Below are 19,051 nucleotides of genomic sequence, written 5' to 3' on the forward strand. Positions count from 1 at the left end.
TAAAGAAGTTGGCCAGTGGCCCAAGCGAACAGGTCTGATTCAGGCCCTATATGTTTTTTTTTTTTTTTACAGTTCTATTTACAGTAGAAAGCAACAACTTCAATGAAGATTGATTGCTTGAACATGGTTGGCACTTAAACCTCCCCACAAGAGTGGGAACATCCTCTAGAATCTCCATTCACTTGCCTTGCTGGGCCACTGGCCAACTTCTTTACCTCTGCTGTATTGTTCTAATCTCACATTACCGTTGCCAGTAAAATGCGTGGACACTGCACATTTATATATTCTATGCCTTCTATTGCAACCCAGCAGGGACACCCCCTATTTAACTATGGCCAATCCCCCTTTCCTTATCTGTACTAGTTTTAAGCCAAGAGATGTTGGAGGGTATGTAATATGCATAAGTAAGCAATGTGAACAGTTTTATTTTCACACATTGAAGAAAACATGCAGTGCTGCATATTAGTGTCTGACCTGTACACAGACATTTATGCTTATTATTACAATCCACAGAACATGAAGTTTAAAGATCATGTAAAGTCAGTGGTGTTAAATCCCACTTCCCGTTGCAATGTTGCTCATTGCATATGTATTAACATGTGCTCTACCAATAAGAGCTGCCCTTTGAGATCTCTGAATTTAAGATGTTATAAACTCAGAGCCAGTGGCGTAACAATAGCTCGTGGTAGCGGGGAGGTGCTGTGTAAGTGCTGGCAACGGGGGGGCTGCGGGGCTATCGTAACACAGCCGCAGATTTGATTGTATTTGTCCCGGCTCCCCTCCTGGCTTGTTCTGATGGTTTGGAGACGGACCATCATAAAATGTCCACCCCCATATAGCAGACCATTTAGCAGACATTTTGTGATGGTCCGTTTTTCATTACAGAAGCCAGGAGCGGAGCCAGGACTGCACAGATGAAAAGTTCTGTGGGTCCCTGGAGAGGCATAGGGAGGCACGGGGGGGGGGGTGGTAAAATATTGGCGGTGGGGGCGCATACAATATAGTTACGCCACTGCTCAGAGCTATAATTTGTTTTCGTGCAAATGTGGGTTGAGGACAAAATGTTCACAGCCATAATATTGGCATTTAGCATGTCCACATTTCATTAATATAGATGTAGAGCATGTAGACATTAATCATGTTGTAGACTGTGATAAAAATGTAGACATGTTATAATGTTGATATTTAATTCTGGTGGCACAGCAGCGACTTGCCTGCTTTTGGAGGCTGGAACAGTCCCAGTGGCATCTCCTGGGCTCGGCGATCATGTGACCATCACTTTTCTGATCTGAGCTCTGAACCTCCAGGGTTCTGACAAGTATTTCTTCTCTAACCCTACACATTTCTCTAGTGACTAACCCTATCTCTCCAGTAGCCTAACCCTAACCTCCCCCTGCAGCCTAACCATACCCCTCCTGCCCAGAGCTTAACCTTAGTATCGCCACTTCACTTGTTGACATTTGCATAAATTACAAATGATAGGCATTTTATATAATATATGCATACTTACTGACAGCTTTCTCTGCATATTATGCAAATTGCACAATTTGTTATGATGAAACTTAGGTTTATTTGTTGATGGAAATTGATTCTAACATGCAGATGCACTAATACAATTTTTTAGTATTAACCAAATTATAAGAGAAGCGTACCACTTAACAGGTAACATCACATTTATCACAGTTTGTAGATCTCACAGAACATGTACTTTATTTTTGCATGTTTTTGTAAAACTTGTTTTTGCAATTTCCAGGAGTGAGTAAAGTTTAAGTAATCAGCGGCGGCACTTACTTCTGCGGAGGAGGGGGGCTGCCGTGATGCTGCCACCATGCTTGTGGTCACTGCCGCTTCATTGGTACTGCCCATGCACTGGCCCCAGCCTCTATATGGGCTGCTTTTGCAGCAGTCCCCAGAGGCAGATTCAGGGTTCCGGGTCCATTGCATGCGCAGTATTGTCCTCTTACTGCACATATGCGGAACCCAGGTTTTATGGGCTACCTCTCAGCAGCCTATGTAGAGGTGTCCCGGAGGGAAGGAACACCTCCCAATGAGACTGCCTTGGGTGACTGGCAGGTCAGACTTGCAATAGGAAGTCACTGCCAGTCACAGTGGAGCCAGAGCAGTCTCACAGTGAAGACAGAACAGTGGCAGATTTTAAGTGGGGGGCTGGAGCCCTGCAGCCCATATGGCATGCGATCGAACGCACAGCCATTGCTGTCCGCCCACACTTATTAGTTTTCGTACGGTCAGATTTTCTTACAGACAAGGGGATCATGTGACCGAGTACAGTGACACGTTAGTGCGGCCGCCATAAAGACCATCATGAGGATCCAAGGGGTCAGGTATTTCCAAACCTTTCAGAAAAACCTGTAGATCCACATCTGTCTCCCTCATTTTCTTCCACACGCAACCCCACACCTCCCTTATCTGAAATCCACACCGTTTAAGGAATTGTATCCTCAACAGCGTCTTGTGACGCAGTTGACCATAGGTCGTTTTAGTCAGATTGTTTTCATCATAGGCTTTGTAGCAGGTGTCACAACCGTGATAAAAACAACCCTGGAATTCAAAAGCTGTTGGCACGCCGTTAATCACGGCGTAACCGTCCAGACTGTATCTGCCGACTTTCTTCTCCCCCCCTTGTAAAGCGTGTCTTATACTCACACCTTCTTTGTGTTCTATATACATTAACCACTGTATGGCTGGTGTTGAGTAACGCTTCTGGGTCTTGTGATAGTTATCACCCGGTACAAGAGACAATGTGTTTGCCTGTAAATATTTACAATGATACATAGCCATACAAACCGACGCTAAAGTCGTCAGTTGGAATGGATCAACGTGACGTTTAACGGCTACATCTTTTTTCTCTGCCGCTATTGCAAATTCCTGTTCTGTCATGGCTATAACGGCTGATCTGAAAGCGGCGCACCCTTTTTGCAATATTCTCACATCCTCTTTACAATATCGTATTAATTCTTTTTGAAAATTAAACGACGTGCTTGTTTTTTTCGTACCACTCTGTAACTTCAGTGGCCTCCTCAAGCATCATGTGTTGTAGGCCAAAATATTCTATTGAGGGCATGTCCCCTATGTAATTTTGGTTATCGGCGGTGTTAAAAAAATGTGGGCAATGACCTTTAACACTATCAAATCCCATGGCCTTTGGAAATCTGCTCAATTTCATGGGGAGAAAGTTGAGAGTCTATAAACCTAATCTTCAGATCTTTTATTGTGATACACATTATATTTCCGCCATTAGAGATGAGGGATACTGTACACTATTCTTTGATGATCTTGTTCAATACAAAATACACATCATACCGCCCAGCGTTATGGGATATGAATGTGTAATGCGCAAATTTTGGTTTCATGAACATCTTTACAAAATCATCGATACAACCTTTGCCCTTAAACTCCCAGGATTTCTCACCCATTAATGTTAGAGTATAACAGTAGTTTGGTATATGTATACCTGTCTCCTGCATACATTCAAAATCATAAAAGATGTATTTGGTGGTGGGTTCTTCCGCTTTGATGGGCTGTATGTAACACAAATGATCCACAAACCCATCAACATATGCCATGCACGTAGAACACTTTAGCCCCTGACACTCATGAGACCTGTGACGGTAGAGACAACACCTGTCGCAATAAACATGTTCAAGACAGGATATTTTGCGATCTAAAGCTAAGGATTTGTGCTCCTCTAAACATTCACTCGACCTACAAAATACCCTACAATCCGAGCACCTTAATGCGGAAACCCCATCATCAGCGCACGCTTGTCTGTGACAAGCCTTACAAAAGAAAAGACAATCGTGGCTGTTCCTACGCTCATAAGTCCTATTACAGAACTCACAAAAGTGCCTCGCCCCTAGAAACGCGGCAATATTAATCACGCCATAAAAGTGTGAATCGTGATATAATACATACAGGGCATTACCGTAGCGTGCTACTGAAGAAAAATAATGCCAAGAACGATTATTATAGTATAATATTGTAATTTTTGTTTTTAAGTGTTTTTCAAAAACAACAACGTCGCTAAAGCTGACTGCTTTATCGATCGGTAGGTTCAAATCCTTATGAATCTGAAGCGCCCGATCGTGTATTTCAGCGTCTGTGGCATTACCTTTATCCAGAAGTTTGCAGATCGATGCCGCAAAGCACAAATAATTGTGCATATTGTTGAAATCATACAGGTGTCTTCTGCGCCTTTCTATAATTAAGCTGTATGGAATGCGTCTAAGGCCGCGACCAGTTAGGGCCCCACCCGATCTATTTCTAAAAACAGTGATCACAAACCTTAAACCCGTGGCTAATAAGAATTCAGCGTTACTTTGAAGAGTGTTTGTAATTTGATTCAAGAAACTGACTGCTTCTAATGATTCCTGCGGCTTTCGGTGTGAGTAGATGGCATTGTGTAAACCACCCCCCTCCAATCTTAACTGTATAAACGATCATTAGGGTCAACACCAACCATGAATTCATCAATCATAAACTGTATAGCGTTGTGTATGGCTTCAACACCCTCTGCAAATGATGTAACTCTTTCCAAATTAACAAATTGAAAATGATTATGATACTCAACTGCTCTGAAATTAGGATGTTGTCACTCATACCTGTTAACAGCTTCTAAGTACACATCTCGCCGACCTTCACCATTACCGGGTGACGCACCCCCCTCTATATCGTTATGCATGGGTGTTGTGGGGTGTTCAACATTGTCAGGTGACGCCGTGTCACCTGGTAATGGTTGGTCCGGTGATTTGTCAGCCTGTGCACACTGGGTTGGGGGTGGGCCTCGCACACTGTTGTTTACACTTTTTCAGCCTGTATATGCATTTTAAAGCCTGTTTTATTTTCGAACGGCGAAATAAGTGTGAGATTTTGCACGGTACATTTACTTTAATTCTTGGGGGTTTTTTTTACACACATGTAAATCACGTTTCAACCCATACCCCACCATGCCTAGTCACGGATCAGTTTCAATTATTTCTGCAAAATGATACATGTTCGCTTTAATAAACTCCCTAGTCTTAACCGTCTCTTCTATATGATTTGACACCACATTCATATACATTTCTACAAGCTCTTTAATGATTTCTGGTTTCCTTTTTGAACCATAAAGCTCATCTCTTATACGGTTCAACAGGGAATTGACATTTCTACGCATGTGTCCTATATGCTCACGCATCCTCCCCATAACTGCATAATATTGTATTTCAGCATCTTGTCCTAATTGCTCTGCATTCTGACCCCCATCAACTATGTCTGTTGATACCACGGGCAGCAGGGTATCATCATCGCCGGATGCAGTTGCCTCACTGCCCGTAGTAAAAACACTGGGTATTGTTGCGTAATCATCACCCATTGCTCTATCAGGGATTCCGGCTACAGATGATACAACCTCATCATCATTCTGCGGGGTACCTGAGACTGACTCTACACCAGGGGTGGTAAAAAATGTTTGCCCATTTAAGTCCTCATCATTAACGGATAATGTATCAGCAGGTGTGTTACTGACCACGCTTTGCGTTTCTGCTGTAGGCAGCTCCTGCGTGTCTGAAATCACAATGACATCATCATCCATCAGCGGAGTGTATCTCTCTCTTGACAGTCGTAAAGTTTTACGAATCTTCACAGTCTTTGTATTACCAGGTATGTCAATGTCGGATTCAGTAGGTGTTGCAGGTGTGGTAAATGCGTGCGGGTAATCCACATTACTCACGGTTGGCACTGTTTGTAATGCAATCCTTTTTAGTTCAGGTCTACCTTCCGAATATTTCAGCCTTCTTTTAAGGTCTGATAAATCGGACTTGTTTTCTTGATCCGTTCGACGTTTTGAATTTCTGCGCTTGCTTGGCTTGAAATCGTCGCGGTCGGTGGCCATGATCTCGGCCCTAGATACATCTTCTTGGTGGTGGGGGTCGATCACCGTTTTAGCGCATTCTCGCCTATCCGTTTCAGCATTGAGTGGTTGAGCAACCCTGGCAGCGGCTATCATTTTTGCGTATTGTCGCGGATCCACTGTAAATAAAAATAACAACGTTTTAGTTACACATTCACGGACACTAAGACAACCGCTTTATAACACCTTCAGGACCGCCTCCCAAAACCCCAACCCTCCATGTCGGTTTGCATCTACACAGTCTGTTTAATACCTGTGGTTTCCAATTGTAAAGAGCAATGGTAAATGCGGTCCTATATAAGAAACTAAATAAATAAACATTACATTACATACCTGGGTATTTGCCAGATATTTCCAATGGCGTGGTTCCCACTGTAATAAAAATCACACCGTTTTAGTTACACATACACGGACACAAAGGCAGTCGCTTTATAACACCTTCAGGATCACCTCCCAAACCCCCACCTTGTCGACTTGCGTCTACACAGTCTGTTTAATACCTGTGGTTTCCATTTGTAAAGAACAATGGTAAATGCTGTCCTATATAAGAAACCAAATAAATAAACATAACATTACATAACATAGCTGTGTATTTGTCAAAGGTTTGCGCAGGCATGGTTCCTTTAGCCAATGCCCAGAAAGATTGGTCGATGGTCTGGGCTCTTTTTGTGCCTTTAGCCAATGCTCAGATGGGTTGTTTGGCGTCTGATCTAACACCCGATGTCGGTTCTCTGTATCCGGATGGTCCAGCTTCACACGTATCGGTCCTAGGTACCGTAGGTTCATACCGGCTAGCTATAGCATCTGTAATACATATATTATCAATTAATGACACATTCGCTGACTTGAGAAAAAAAAACACCATTTAAGTCATGATAACAACAACCCGTGTGGCCACTATTCATGAATTTGCAGTGATATGCAGCATTTAACACAAAACACATTATAAAAACAACACTACCCATGTGTCAAAATTCACCTTGTATAGCTGGGTTCTGGTATAACGGTTTATAGTGTTTTGCCATTGGTAAATTCCAGAGATCATCCATTATGTGTTCTGCGTCGGCTTTCGACATGATCGGCGATACTTAACAGAGAACAAATAACACATTAATATTACAGGCAGTATAAAAATGAATATAACAGGAGAAATATATATATATATATATATATATATATATATATATATATATATATATATATATATATATATATATATATATATATATATATATATATATATATATATTTTTATACACACGTTTTCTATTTCCTCCAGTATTACAGATGATGTCTTATTTAACCATGTGTTATGTATTATTGCACTGTGTTTTTACCCTTAGCAGGTTGTTATGGTAACCAATCTTGCACACTGTTTATTGCTCATAGCTCATTTTGTATATACAGCGCTATTTCCTTCTAGCACCGTTTTGTTTTTATGTTGTTGCCTCAGCAACGGTTTTAATCTGTTTTCTATTTGGTATTGTAGACCACGTGATCTCCTCCACGTGATCCAGCGATGCGCCTGTGATGTATGACGTCATTTTCCTGCGCCTCCGGGCGACACGCCGGGCTACGTGGACGGGTCCTCCGGTAAAAAGGTATGTTTGTATTGTATTGTTATTTGTCTCACCAGCACTTTGATAAAAGGGACTGCCGTGTCCCGAAACGTCAGTAACACTGCCTGCTGCCTTCTTATTTGTTTGAGTGCCGCCGCCCCCTCGTCAGCATATATATATATATATATATAATCTGAGGGTTTCTCTGGGGAGAAAATAGGCACTCTCCTAAGTAAAGCCATAAACTTGTTGTAATCCAAGTATTTTGATTTATTAGTCATCCAATAAGTTGGTACAATATATTGTGCTCAATGGAGTATCATTGAGCACAATATATTGTACCAACTTATTGGATGACTAATAAATCAAAATACTTGGATTACAACAAGTTTATGACTTTACTTAGGAGAGTGCCTATTTTCTCCCCAGAGAAACCCTCAGATTGTACTAAGGTGTTCATACTTGAAATGAACTCCCTTTAGGCACCCCGCCCGCTGCTACTATTACACACCCCGTGCGAGTGCGGTCTTCCACAGAATATAATATATATATATATATATTAGGAGACCGGCACTCACGAGTGCGCCGTAGCGCTTGTAGTAGCAGTACTTGGCTGGGTGCCCTCACTGAAGAAGTAGATATATCGGTGGGGTGGCGCGGCACTCACAGCAGAAGAAGGACGCGGTACACTTGAATCTGGTGCAACGTTTCAATGTCCTTTATTGGACATTTTCGTCAGGCTTGTGAAAAAAGCAGTACAAACAGGTATATATACATCACCGTGTGAACGTAGACCAGCGTGTCTAATGACGCTGGAAAATGACGTCAGTCCCTAGAGACTGCGTGCTACCATCACCATGGTAACAGACAAAAACAAAATACAAACAGATCCACAATACATTTAAACACACTGAGAACTAGCAACAATGTGACTATACAAAGTCAATATAAAAAAATGGGCAGATGTAACCTCAGTGCAGAAATGATCATATGCAGCAGTCCTGTAAGAGACAGAACGAATACTATTCATACAACAATATCGGATGTTTATGGCGTATTTCAGTAAGAACCATCACAGTAATGCATGACTATGTACACTTCAAACAAATAACTCCTTCACAGTAAGCAGAATTCATCAATAAAACATGAATGAAGAAGAAATAAATTACAATAGGCGTAGCTGGAATCAACCATGGTATATTGTTAAGATTTTTAAATATGTGGATTTCAAGGACGATAATCAAAATTACTTCCTAGACAAACAACTAATTCCCAAATGCTCGTTAAGGCCCCTAGGGGAAATCGTATCCAGTTTATATATCCAGCGAGTCTCACATTTCAACAACTGTAAGCCCCTATTACCCCCCCGTAAAATCAGGGGAACATGATCAATCATGCGGTATTTTAATGAAGGCAAAGTATTTTTCATTGCTAAGAAATGTTTAGGCACTGGTAGATCACATTTACCACCCGCTAAAGCTGCCCATAGGTCCACCATCCGGGCAGCTTTAGCGGGTGGTAAATGTGATCTACCAGTGCCTAAACATTTCTTAGCAATGAAACATACTTTGCCTTCATTAAAATACCGCATGATTGATCATGTTCCCCTGAATTTACGGGGGGGTAATAGGGGCTTACAGTTGTTGAAATGTGAGACTCGCTGGATATATAAACTGGATACGATTTCCCCTAGGGGCCTTAACGAGCATTTGGGAATTAGTTGTTTGTCTAGGAAGTAATTTTGATTATCGTCCTTGAAATCCACATATTTAAAAATTTAAAAATCTTAACAATATACCATGGTTGATTCCAGCTACGCCTATTGTAATTTATTTCTTCTTCATTCATGTTTTATTGATGAATTCTGCTTACTGTGAAGGAGTTATTTGTTTGAAGTGTACATAGTCATGCATTACTGTGATGGTTCTTACTGAAATACGCCATAAACATCCGATATTGTTGTATGAATAGTATTCGTTCTGTCTCTTACAGGACTGCTGCATATGATCATTTCTGCACTGAGGTTACATCTGCCCATTTTTTTATATTGACTTTGTATAGTCACATTGTTGCTAGTTCTCAGTGTGTTTAAATGTATTGTGGATCTGTTTGTATTTTGTTTTTGTCTGTTACCATGGTGATGGTAGCACGCAGTCTCTAGGGACTGACGTCATTTTCCAGCGTCATTAGACACGCTGGTCTACGTTCACACGGTGATGTATATATACCTGTTTGTACTGCTTTTTTCACAAGCCTGACGAAAATGTCCAATAAAGGACATTGAAACATTGCACCAGATTCAAGTGTACCGCGTCCTTCTTCTGCTGTGAGTGCCGCGCCACCCCACCGATATATATATATATATATATATATATATATATATATATATATATATATACACACACATATACACACACATACATATGAGCGAGAGAGCGAGCGAGCGAGCGAGAGAGAGCGCGCGAGCGAGAGCAAGAGAGAGCACGCGAGCGCGAGAGAGCATACATTACATTTTTGATGGCTTATATGAATATGTATACCTACATTTTTGCGATTCAGACAAATCAGAGTATGCGGCGTATGGGTTTTCGAATGTCGTCAGATCCGGCCCGACTGTGAAATCCGAACCAAATGATCCAACTTCAGATGCGTCATTTGTGATATCTGAAACTGTTTTAATTATGAGAAATAACAATTTTAATAGAAAATAGATAAATAAATAAAAAAAAATCAAATAAAAATAAACCCAACAATTTTGTAGAATGAAAAATACAATCAACACGTGTAACATTTATACCAATAGGGTGCTTGTCTTAACAGATTTCGTGACTAACACAACTGACCCTGATAATAATAATTAACACCAACAGCGTAACATTTATAACCCTGTCAATAGGCCCTGTGTCTTAACAAAACATGCACTAGCAACAACAATGTGACTTTGATATGTAAACTTACAAGTATTTGACTGCTCATTTGATGGGAGGTTGATAGCTGGGCAAATTTTGAAAATCTCTGAGACTGATGTATTTGCATTCATGATTTTGTATTCCTTTCTCTGTAATAAAGAATAATAACTTAATTTTTTTATTATATATTACAATACCACAAACTACTGTAAATGTCATATACACACCTGCATGTTGATGTTTTGTTAATTGATAGCTTAAGTTCAAAGGTATTTTCTGCAACAACCACTAGTTGGCCTATTGATAACACACATCATTAAGCAATCATAAAATAATTTGTGTGCACAAAATCTGTATACCAATCACATCTGATTACAACTCTATACATACTGACAATAGATTTGACATAAATGACTACCAATAGCTAACTGTAAATTGTAATAACACAGCATACTGTATTTTTAAAAGCAATATGTATAATGTACAGCCACAACACGCTAATCACAGATCTACACATAAAAATGATCGGTTATCAACTACAAGCACCCAGCATGCATTGACATTTATAGTTTTTCGGTATACTTTGAAGTTCTTCGGGGTAAAAACTACCCGTTATAGCTTCCCCGTAGAGATCCTCCAACGTGTAAAGCGGCTTAAGCCCTTTAGTGTTCACGCCGCGTATTACAAATATTTCCTCAGAAAAACTCTGTTCGTAACCTTTCTGAAATATATCCTTATATTTTGAGATACGAACGTGGTCCCCGACCGCTAAACAAGCCTTTGTTTTCTTACTTCTAAAGTAATCGCCATATATCGTCTTGAAGACATCCAGCGCATTAGAGCCATCCACATCATTCGGCGCTCGCTTAATCGTTCTATGGTAAGTGTTATTATAACTGGTAATGAAAGCTTGTAAAACGTCTATATATCGGTATGTATTATTCGTCGTGAAATATCGCCACATTCGTGTTTTTAAAGTCCTATTGAAGCGTTCTATAACGGCTGCTTTCACATCATTATTGGTTGTGAAATGTTGTATACCGTATTTTTCTAACAACTTTTTTAGGACTTTGTTTAGAAACTCTTTACCATTATCGGTTTGTAGTTTCCTCGGTACGTCCCCCTGCTGGAATATTTTTTCAAAAGCCTTAGCGACTGTCGTCGCACTCTTAGCTGTCAGACTTTCAGCCCAGGCCCTCTTACTGAATATATCGATGACGGTTAGTATATATTTAACACCGTCGTAGTATTAATTTTATACTACTTTGATATCAAACGCGATACGATCGTATCAAGTTTGATATCAACCTGTATAAAAGGGGCGTGGACCTGTCAAAACCAATTAGTTTGAAGAAAAAGTGTGCCTTATCTACTACTTTCCTATCTTTGAGTCCGTAGGTAGCTCACCGTCCATCCATTCATCCTGAAGAAATACATAGGGGTACCTGTGTAAAGAAATTATACTCATGGGGGTCCTCCGGCGTAGATCGGTCCTCTTGGTACCAAGTAGGCACCCTGGACTTGGCAAAATAATACATCGCAAACACCCAAACCAGACTGTCAGAAGCCGCACGATGTCTGTGCGGATCCTCCTCCCGAATGCCGCTATTGGCCCGCTTGTGGCCTAGTGGTTCCTGATTGGCCGCTAGGCACACTAGAGGCATTCGGGAGGAGGAGCCACACGATGTCAACACAGACACCATGTGGCTTGGGTGTTTGCGATTAAAAAAAAAATTAAATACGGCTGTTCAGTAAATTAGGAAGCACCATTCTTTTGAATGGGGATTCCTATTTCGATGGCGTATACATTCGTATTTGTAAATAAAAATATGAATGTGCCATGAATACAAACACAAATTGCCGTATTTTCGGGATAGTAAATACGAATTTGTAAAAAATAGGTGTATTTCTGTATACGAATTCACCTATTTTTTTATGATTAGACCTTAGTAAATTTCCCCTGTTATCTGTAATATAACATCTGTAATATATATCATTTTTTCCCATCAATTTCATGTGCTAGGCAGCAGATTCCTCTGTTTTATGCCTCCAGCCCAAACAGTGAAGAGGGGAGAAGATACAATAGGTCAGAGTTTGCTTGTTTGTATCAGCTCATGCATAACTTGATTCTCATGACCTCCAATGCTTACATAGCTCATAACAGCAGAGATTCAAAGGTCATGGTGCATTTTTCCTGCTGCAAATTCAGGTTATTATCAAAATCCAATTTGTATTGCTCAAAGCATAATAATGATTTGTCCTAAGATTCCTACATTATAATAAATCCACATTACCACTTTCTAAGAACCATTCAGACTGGTGTTGGGATTACCTGAGGTGTACTCAGGATTAACCCTTGCTGTGACTGGCAGGACTGCAATATAATGATTCCAGCCTGATTTGCACTCCTGTGGCCAAGGTAGTAAAGCCTCAGCAGTACCTGAACCTGACCCTGCCTCTCTCAATATATCCTGTCGGCTGGCACTTGCGCTGGACTTCACCACTAATAGCCAACTTTCCAGGGCAGACTAGCTCCACCCTGTACTCAGATGCCACCTGGTGTTTTGTAAATAACAAAAGATAACTAGGCTCTGCACATATACAAACATAAAAGAGTATGCAAAGAGGAGCTGAACACAGGATTTGTGGCCCTTACCGCTATAATGGGAATCCGTTACAATAAACCAAACTATACCCAAGGTATTGCAGATAAGTTGGTAACCAACACCATCGCCAGGCTAGACCATTGCGTCTGGCATCTGTTGGAAGACCAATGAGAAACCTACAGTAGATACAGTGGGTGAAATTTACTAATATGTGAAATACACTTCACAGGTCATGTTGCTATGGACAACCAATCACATCCTGTCTACTATCTTCTAGAGCAGGCATTCCCAACCACGGTCCTCAAGGCACACCAACAGTGCAGGTTTAGTGATATCCAGGCTTGAGCACAGGTGACTTAATTAGTATCTGAGGGATTCTGATTAACCCATCTGTGCTGAAGCTTGGATATCACTAAAACCTGCGCTGTTGGTGTGCCTTGAGGACCGTGGTTGGGAAAGCCTGTTCTAGAGGGTGGTAAATAAATAAGAAGTAGCTTCTGATTGGTTTCCCATAGACACATGACCTGTGAAGTGTATTTCACATCTTAGTAAATTTCACCCAGGAAGTCAGCATGTAATTTGGCCTGCACCCAACTGCATCCATGACTGTCTCAGAGCAAGAGCTATGGCTCCAGCTGGTGCTGTGAGAATGCCAACCATAGATAGTAATGAAAGGTGCCACTTCCACCACAATGTGTGGGGAAGCTGCTGGTACTCACAGAATCTGGACACAGACAATATCTTACACACTGGAAGCAGTGGTTCTCTGACACAGGCAGGATTCCACAGGACACCTAGCAGGATTGTTTGCTGGAATATGTAGACAGAGGCTGGAACAAACTGAAAACTGGAGTAATCTCAGACAGTAGTAGATAAGAACTCTGAGACTCTCTAGGAATATAGCAACAACCAGGAACCAGAAATATACTGTAAGTTTATAACAGGACTAAACAGATCTATACAGGATAATAACAAGACTGAGACAGGGCTAAAATCGGCAGGTTCTCAGTGCTGGAAGCATACCTAAATACCCAGTGGCTTAGGAGGCAGCCACACCCAAAGGCTAAGGTATGTGTGGAAACAAGGCAAGATGGATCAGCGAAAACCTGGAGTGCTGATCCAGTGAGTCCATAGAAACTCCACGAAGATCATAGTGACTGCTGCATTAACACCGACCTGCCGGAGGGGGCTCGTAACAACTGATGTCCTGGAATATGTAAGACAAAGACAAAATAATGTATATAAGTATAATTGAACAATGTTTGTGTGTGTGTGGATGTTCCATGATAACTCTTGAACGTTTTAACTAATATTCTTCAAACTTTGCACACCACCTTATCATCTTAAAGGACAATCTAAGTTCGAAGATGGTTTAATCGGACGAGCCCTTAATGGGGCTGTCCTAAGGGTCCATGCTATTTCTGTTGTTTTCATGCATTGTGATATGTCATTGGAAAGCTTATGACTTTCTGAATACAGATGGAGCCATCCTCATCTAGCCCTTTAATGGATTGAGTAGTGGGATTAGTCTGCTAATCCATGACTGTATTGTTCTATGAATTGTATTGCATCTGAGAAAAGTAGGTCTTGGCTCAGCATGGCTCACCATGGCTATCCAAAGAAGGCTAGATGAGACTGGCTCCACCTGTACAACACAATAACAGACTCCCTTAAGTGGACCCTTAAAGGTCTATAAGCAGGGCTATTTTTCAGTAGGCTCCAGCAGGAACTGAGGCCCTTATTCTAGTTCACTCTTTCTGACAAAATATTTCTTAAATGGACAAAACCATGTGCACTGCAGGTGAGGCACCCCACCCAAATCTAATTATCTCTGCACAAGTAACACCTGCCTCACCTGCAGTGCACATGGTTTTGTCCATCTAAGAAATATTTTGTCAGAAAGAGCGAACTAGAATAAGGGCCTCAGTTCCTGTTGGAGCCTACTGAAAAATAGCCCTGTCTATAAGGGTCCATTAAATGAAAAACATTTTCACTTTGCAAAACTCTTGACAAACTGAAATGAATAAGCGACTCATCAGCAGAGTGGTCTGTGTATCGAACACTGTAGATATCGTTGTGAAATCCATGTGAGATCGATCCCCAGTCAGTTCTCCTTTCTCTTGATTGTTTGCTTATTCATTTATGGTTTTTGCAATATTCTGTACCCGCTGCAGCAGCTCCTGCCCTGCTGTGGTTAGGAAGGGAAGGTGGATAGTTGGATACTTGCTCTGGCTGCTGCAGCAGCTCCTGCCATGCTGTGGTTGGGAAGGATAGGTGGATAGTTGGATACTTGCTCTGGCTGCTGCAGCAGCTCCTGCCCTGCTGTGGTTGGGAATGGTATGTGGATAGTTGGATACTTGCTCTGGCTGATGCAGCAGCTCCTGCCCTGCTGTGGTTGGGAAGGGTATGTTGAATGGTATCTGGACTAATCATAGACTCACTCAAGATAGACAGTCATATGGTCGACCACTATTGGTCAACAGTCAAAAGGTCGACAGGATTAAAGGTAGACAATAAATAGGTCAGAGAGGCACCGAGCCCGAAGCATGGCGAGCCCAGCGAACCATGCAAAGGGACGCGGTACACTAAGACAGTGTCCATGTAGACTTTTTAAATGTCGACCTTTTGACCATGTCGACCTTTGGCCCTGTTGACCTTTTGACTGTCAACCTTGGACCCTGTCCATCTTTTCAATGTCGACCTTTAGACCATGTCAACCTTTAGACCATGTCTACGTTGTGACTGTGGTCGACCATATGATTGTAGACCTAGACACTGTAGATGTTTTATACCATAAGCATGTGGAACAAGCATAAACTGGTATTACATTAAATGATCTTCAGTACCCAAAACCTCCATTAAAGCTACAAAATATTGTTACAGTATATGCAAAGAAACACTGCAATTTAAATGTGCAGCATTTTACTTACAGTAAGAAGGAAATGTATATTCATTCCAATTTGAAACCAAAAGTAACCCTATCTGTCCAGTTATGGGTCATTGGGTTGACTCATATTAGGTTGACATGCATTGGGCTGACCATACATGAAATAAGTCTACATGGCTAAGCTTGATAGGTATAGGGTTGGAAGGTCGACAATGGCTAGGTTGACATGGGTTTTCCTATTTTTCTGTCCCGAGTGTCAACATAGTCGACATGGACACTGTAAAATGTACTGCTTCCCCTCCCATGGCTCACTGCATTTGCCATGCTTCAGGCATGGAGCCTCACTTTGCTCTGTACAATATTTTATTCTCTCACCATGCCCTAGAGGATGGTAGACCATGAAATACCATCTGTCCGCACATGTCCGCTCCAAAAAAATTTGAAAAACTCATGTCGACCTTTTGACCATCGACTTAGCCATTGTTGACCTAATGCTTGTGTCAACCTTTCAACCCTGTCGACCTATTTCATGTGTCAAACTAAGCCATGTCGACCTTCAGTGGTCGCCCCCAGTGCATGTTGTCCTAATACGGGTCAGCCTAATGACTGTATACCATCTGTCCTGTAGAAAACATCTCTTTGTTGGACTAAGTAATATATGTAATTCTCATTTGGATCGATGCATTGACACATGTGAGAAATGGGTGGACAATGATCCTCTCCTACTGGAAGGGTTCATTTGACATGAGTTATTGTATGTTTGTTAATATCATACAGTGGTGGATCTCCCGTAGGCAATGGAGTCATCTGCCGCCGGGCGCCAGCCTTAAAGGGGGCACTGGCTCCATTGCCTCCCGATGTTTTGCTCATTAGGCCTGTATTTGGATGTGGTTGGCCCAGCGGTAGTACTGTATGCAATGGTGGCCCCCTGCCCTTAATGTATGCAGCAGCGGCTCCCAGGTACTTTATTGCATGCCGCGGCTGCGGCAGCGGGCACCCGACACTTCTGTAACAACTGCAGCAGCGGCAGAAGTTACACAATCCATCTATAAGTGCTATTTATTTAACTTCAGTGAGCGGTAGCGCACATGCCTCTGCTGCAGTTGTTTCGGAAGAGACCCAGAAGCCGGTCACTTGTGTGTCTCCTAATAAACTGCAGCTTCGCTTGTCCTGTCTCTGCCAGGCATCCATGTGTGCTGCGCCCCGCTCTTCTCAGTGCCAATGCTGGATCCCCGCCAGGCATCTATGTGTGGTACAGCATGCCTAGCTCTTCTTCTGCCACCGTGGGATCTCAGCTGGGCAACCTCATGGGGTGTCTCTGCATTTCTTCCTACCAAGGCTGGATCCCCGCCACAAACCACCTCTTGAACCCTGTGCCCATTAAAGTAAGTACTGTAGCCTATCATTTCTGTGCTGTCATTGTCCCCGTCCATGTCCCTGCAGTCACTCTCCCCCGCCTGCACCCCTGCTGTCACTCTCCCAGTCCATGTCCCAGCTGTCACTCTCCAGGCTTGCATCCTTGCTGTCACTCTTTCCATCCATGTCCCTTCTGTCACTTTCCCTCTTCCTCTGTCAATCTTCCTGTCCCTGTCCCTCTGTCAGCATTACACATGCATGGTGTATGTAGTATCTGGGGGTCACCAATGATGTGTGTTCGTGTGTGGGGCACAACCATCTATGTTGCCTCCGAGCACTTGGTATGAACTTACGCCACTGATATCATATCTGCCTGGTTATTTCTGCTGACTGTTATTTTCTTGCTACAGGTTGTCCTTATGTTGTTATATGGCACTGAGCCCTGCATGGTTTCTTCACCAGTTGTTTATCATATCTTCTGTCTTGAAATTGTTGGGCTAACATATCTGCCTGTCCTCTATTGTCAAGCACGTGTGCTGAATCCATGCGAATGGACTTTTGGGGTCATTGATAATCTAATATGGGCTGTACGCATGAGTATTTATTAGGAAGTTGTTAGCATTTACTTATTGCAATATGTATGTGTTTCAAGTTTATTATTTTCTATATGATAAACTGTAGGAATTTTACTTGACTCTGGCTGTATTGAATTGCAGGTTCATGTCATTATCATTGATGTAGTTGATGAAATCCAAAAAGGATTTACTTCCTTCCCAAAAAAAAAAATGAATTTCCTTCCCAAATAATGAATATGTCATCTATGTAATGTCTTTCAAATCTCCAAATCTGCTCTACTGTATATCTGTAGTTACACAAATCTGTGGCTTACAAATGCCTTTGAGCAGACTGACATACTATAGCTGTACTAGGAGAAAACTTATTTCCGCATTGATATCCCCTTCTCCGGCACATACTGTACAATGTGTCCTGAAACACAACTATATTTAAGTACATTACTGTATGTATAATATTTCTCTGGTGATTAATCAGCCTCTGTTGGATCCAGGGTTTTATCCCTGTATAGGATGCTGTCAGTGCCCTGTCCATGATTGATGACCACTTTAACATTCCTTGTGATGAGCCGCATGTCTTGTCTATGTTGATTACAATTTTCATTGCATGTGCTATCTCCTTGATGTACAATCATTGTTCATCGTATATTATGATATTCAATTATCTATTGTGATATATGTGATGTAATAAAATGTATTCCAGAAATTATGGGTCTGCCAGATGGAAGCTGAAGGTTTCTGAGGGCTTTAAGTACATAATATACAATTGGATATGCAGGGTTATGATTGGAAAACAAAAACTCTCTCTTCCATGTTTCGTTAGAATTCCCTTAGGGACAATTTCATGTAGAAGTGGTTGCAGTTTCTTTTATAAAGGCTGTAGTTAGATCTAATTTGATACACAATATTATCATGCACAAAATATGTCAAATGTAGGCATAAAAATGTCCCGCTTTCAATTATCTGACCAGTGCCATGGTGCACACACATTCACATTGGCTGCATATGTATGCCTGTGTGTTCCAGGTCCTGTCTAGTCTGTGACTCTAAACAAAAGGGCTGTAAACCAGATTAAATCTTCAGATACTCAGATACTCGTAAATGATAAGCAAAAATGGTGAATAAACTACTGCTAATCAGGGTTCTGACTAGTCATATGAAATATCTGCTTTCAAACATCAGCCTTAAGCTGGGTACTGGGGTGAATATATACAACATAAAAATGGAGAGTGTTTGCATATTCGAAATCTAATA

The 19,051-nt window shown here is 41.5% G+C and overlaps 1 protein-coding gene and 1 long non-coding RNA gene across 2 annotated transcripts; both read right to left on the reverse strand.

Annotated features, from left to right (window-relative positions):
- Positions 1-4,972: 4,972 nt before the first annotated feature.
- On the reverse strand, positions 4,973-6,276 carry LOC146058518 (uncharacterized). The gene is made up of 2 exons (XM_083170803.1): positions 6,242-6,276; positions 4,973-6,027 (listed from the first exon to the last, which is right to left on the reverse strand). Exon 2 carries the CDS (start codon positions 6,002-6,004, stop codon positions 4,973-4,975), a length of 1,032 nt encoding a protein of 343 aa, XP_083026929.1. The 5' UTR covers positions 6,005-6,027; positions 6,242-6,276.
- Positions 6,277-6,912: 636 nt separating this feature from the next.
- LOC146059068 (uncharacterized) lies at positions 6,913-10,493 on the reverse strand. Its single transcript, XR_014470132.1, has 3 exons — positions 10,426-10,493; positions 10,012-10,137; positions 6,913-6,995 (listed from the first exon to the last, which is right to left on the reverse strand). It is a non-coding gene; the product is annotated as an uncharacterized LOC146059068 (long non-coding RNA).
- Between the last annotated feature and the right edge of the window lie 8,558 nt (positions 10,494-19,051).

This window comes from Crinia signifera, chromosome 2 (genome assembly GCF_055691185.1).
Source record: "Crinia signifera chromosome 2, ASM5569118v1, whole genome shotgun sequence".
NCBI lineage: Eukaryota > Metazoa > Chordata > Amphibia > Anura > Myobatrachidae > Crinia > Crinia signifera.

What these genes read in the sequence shown, in the direction of transcription:
- LOC146058518 (XM_083170803.1), bottom strand. Translation starts at nt 6,004, where the DNA reads ATGATAGCCGCTGCCAGGGTTGCTCAACCACTCAATGCTGAAACGGAT.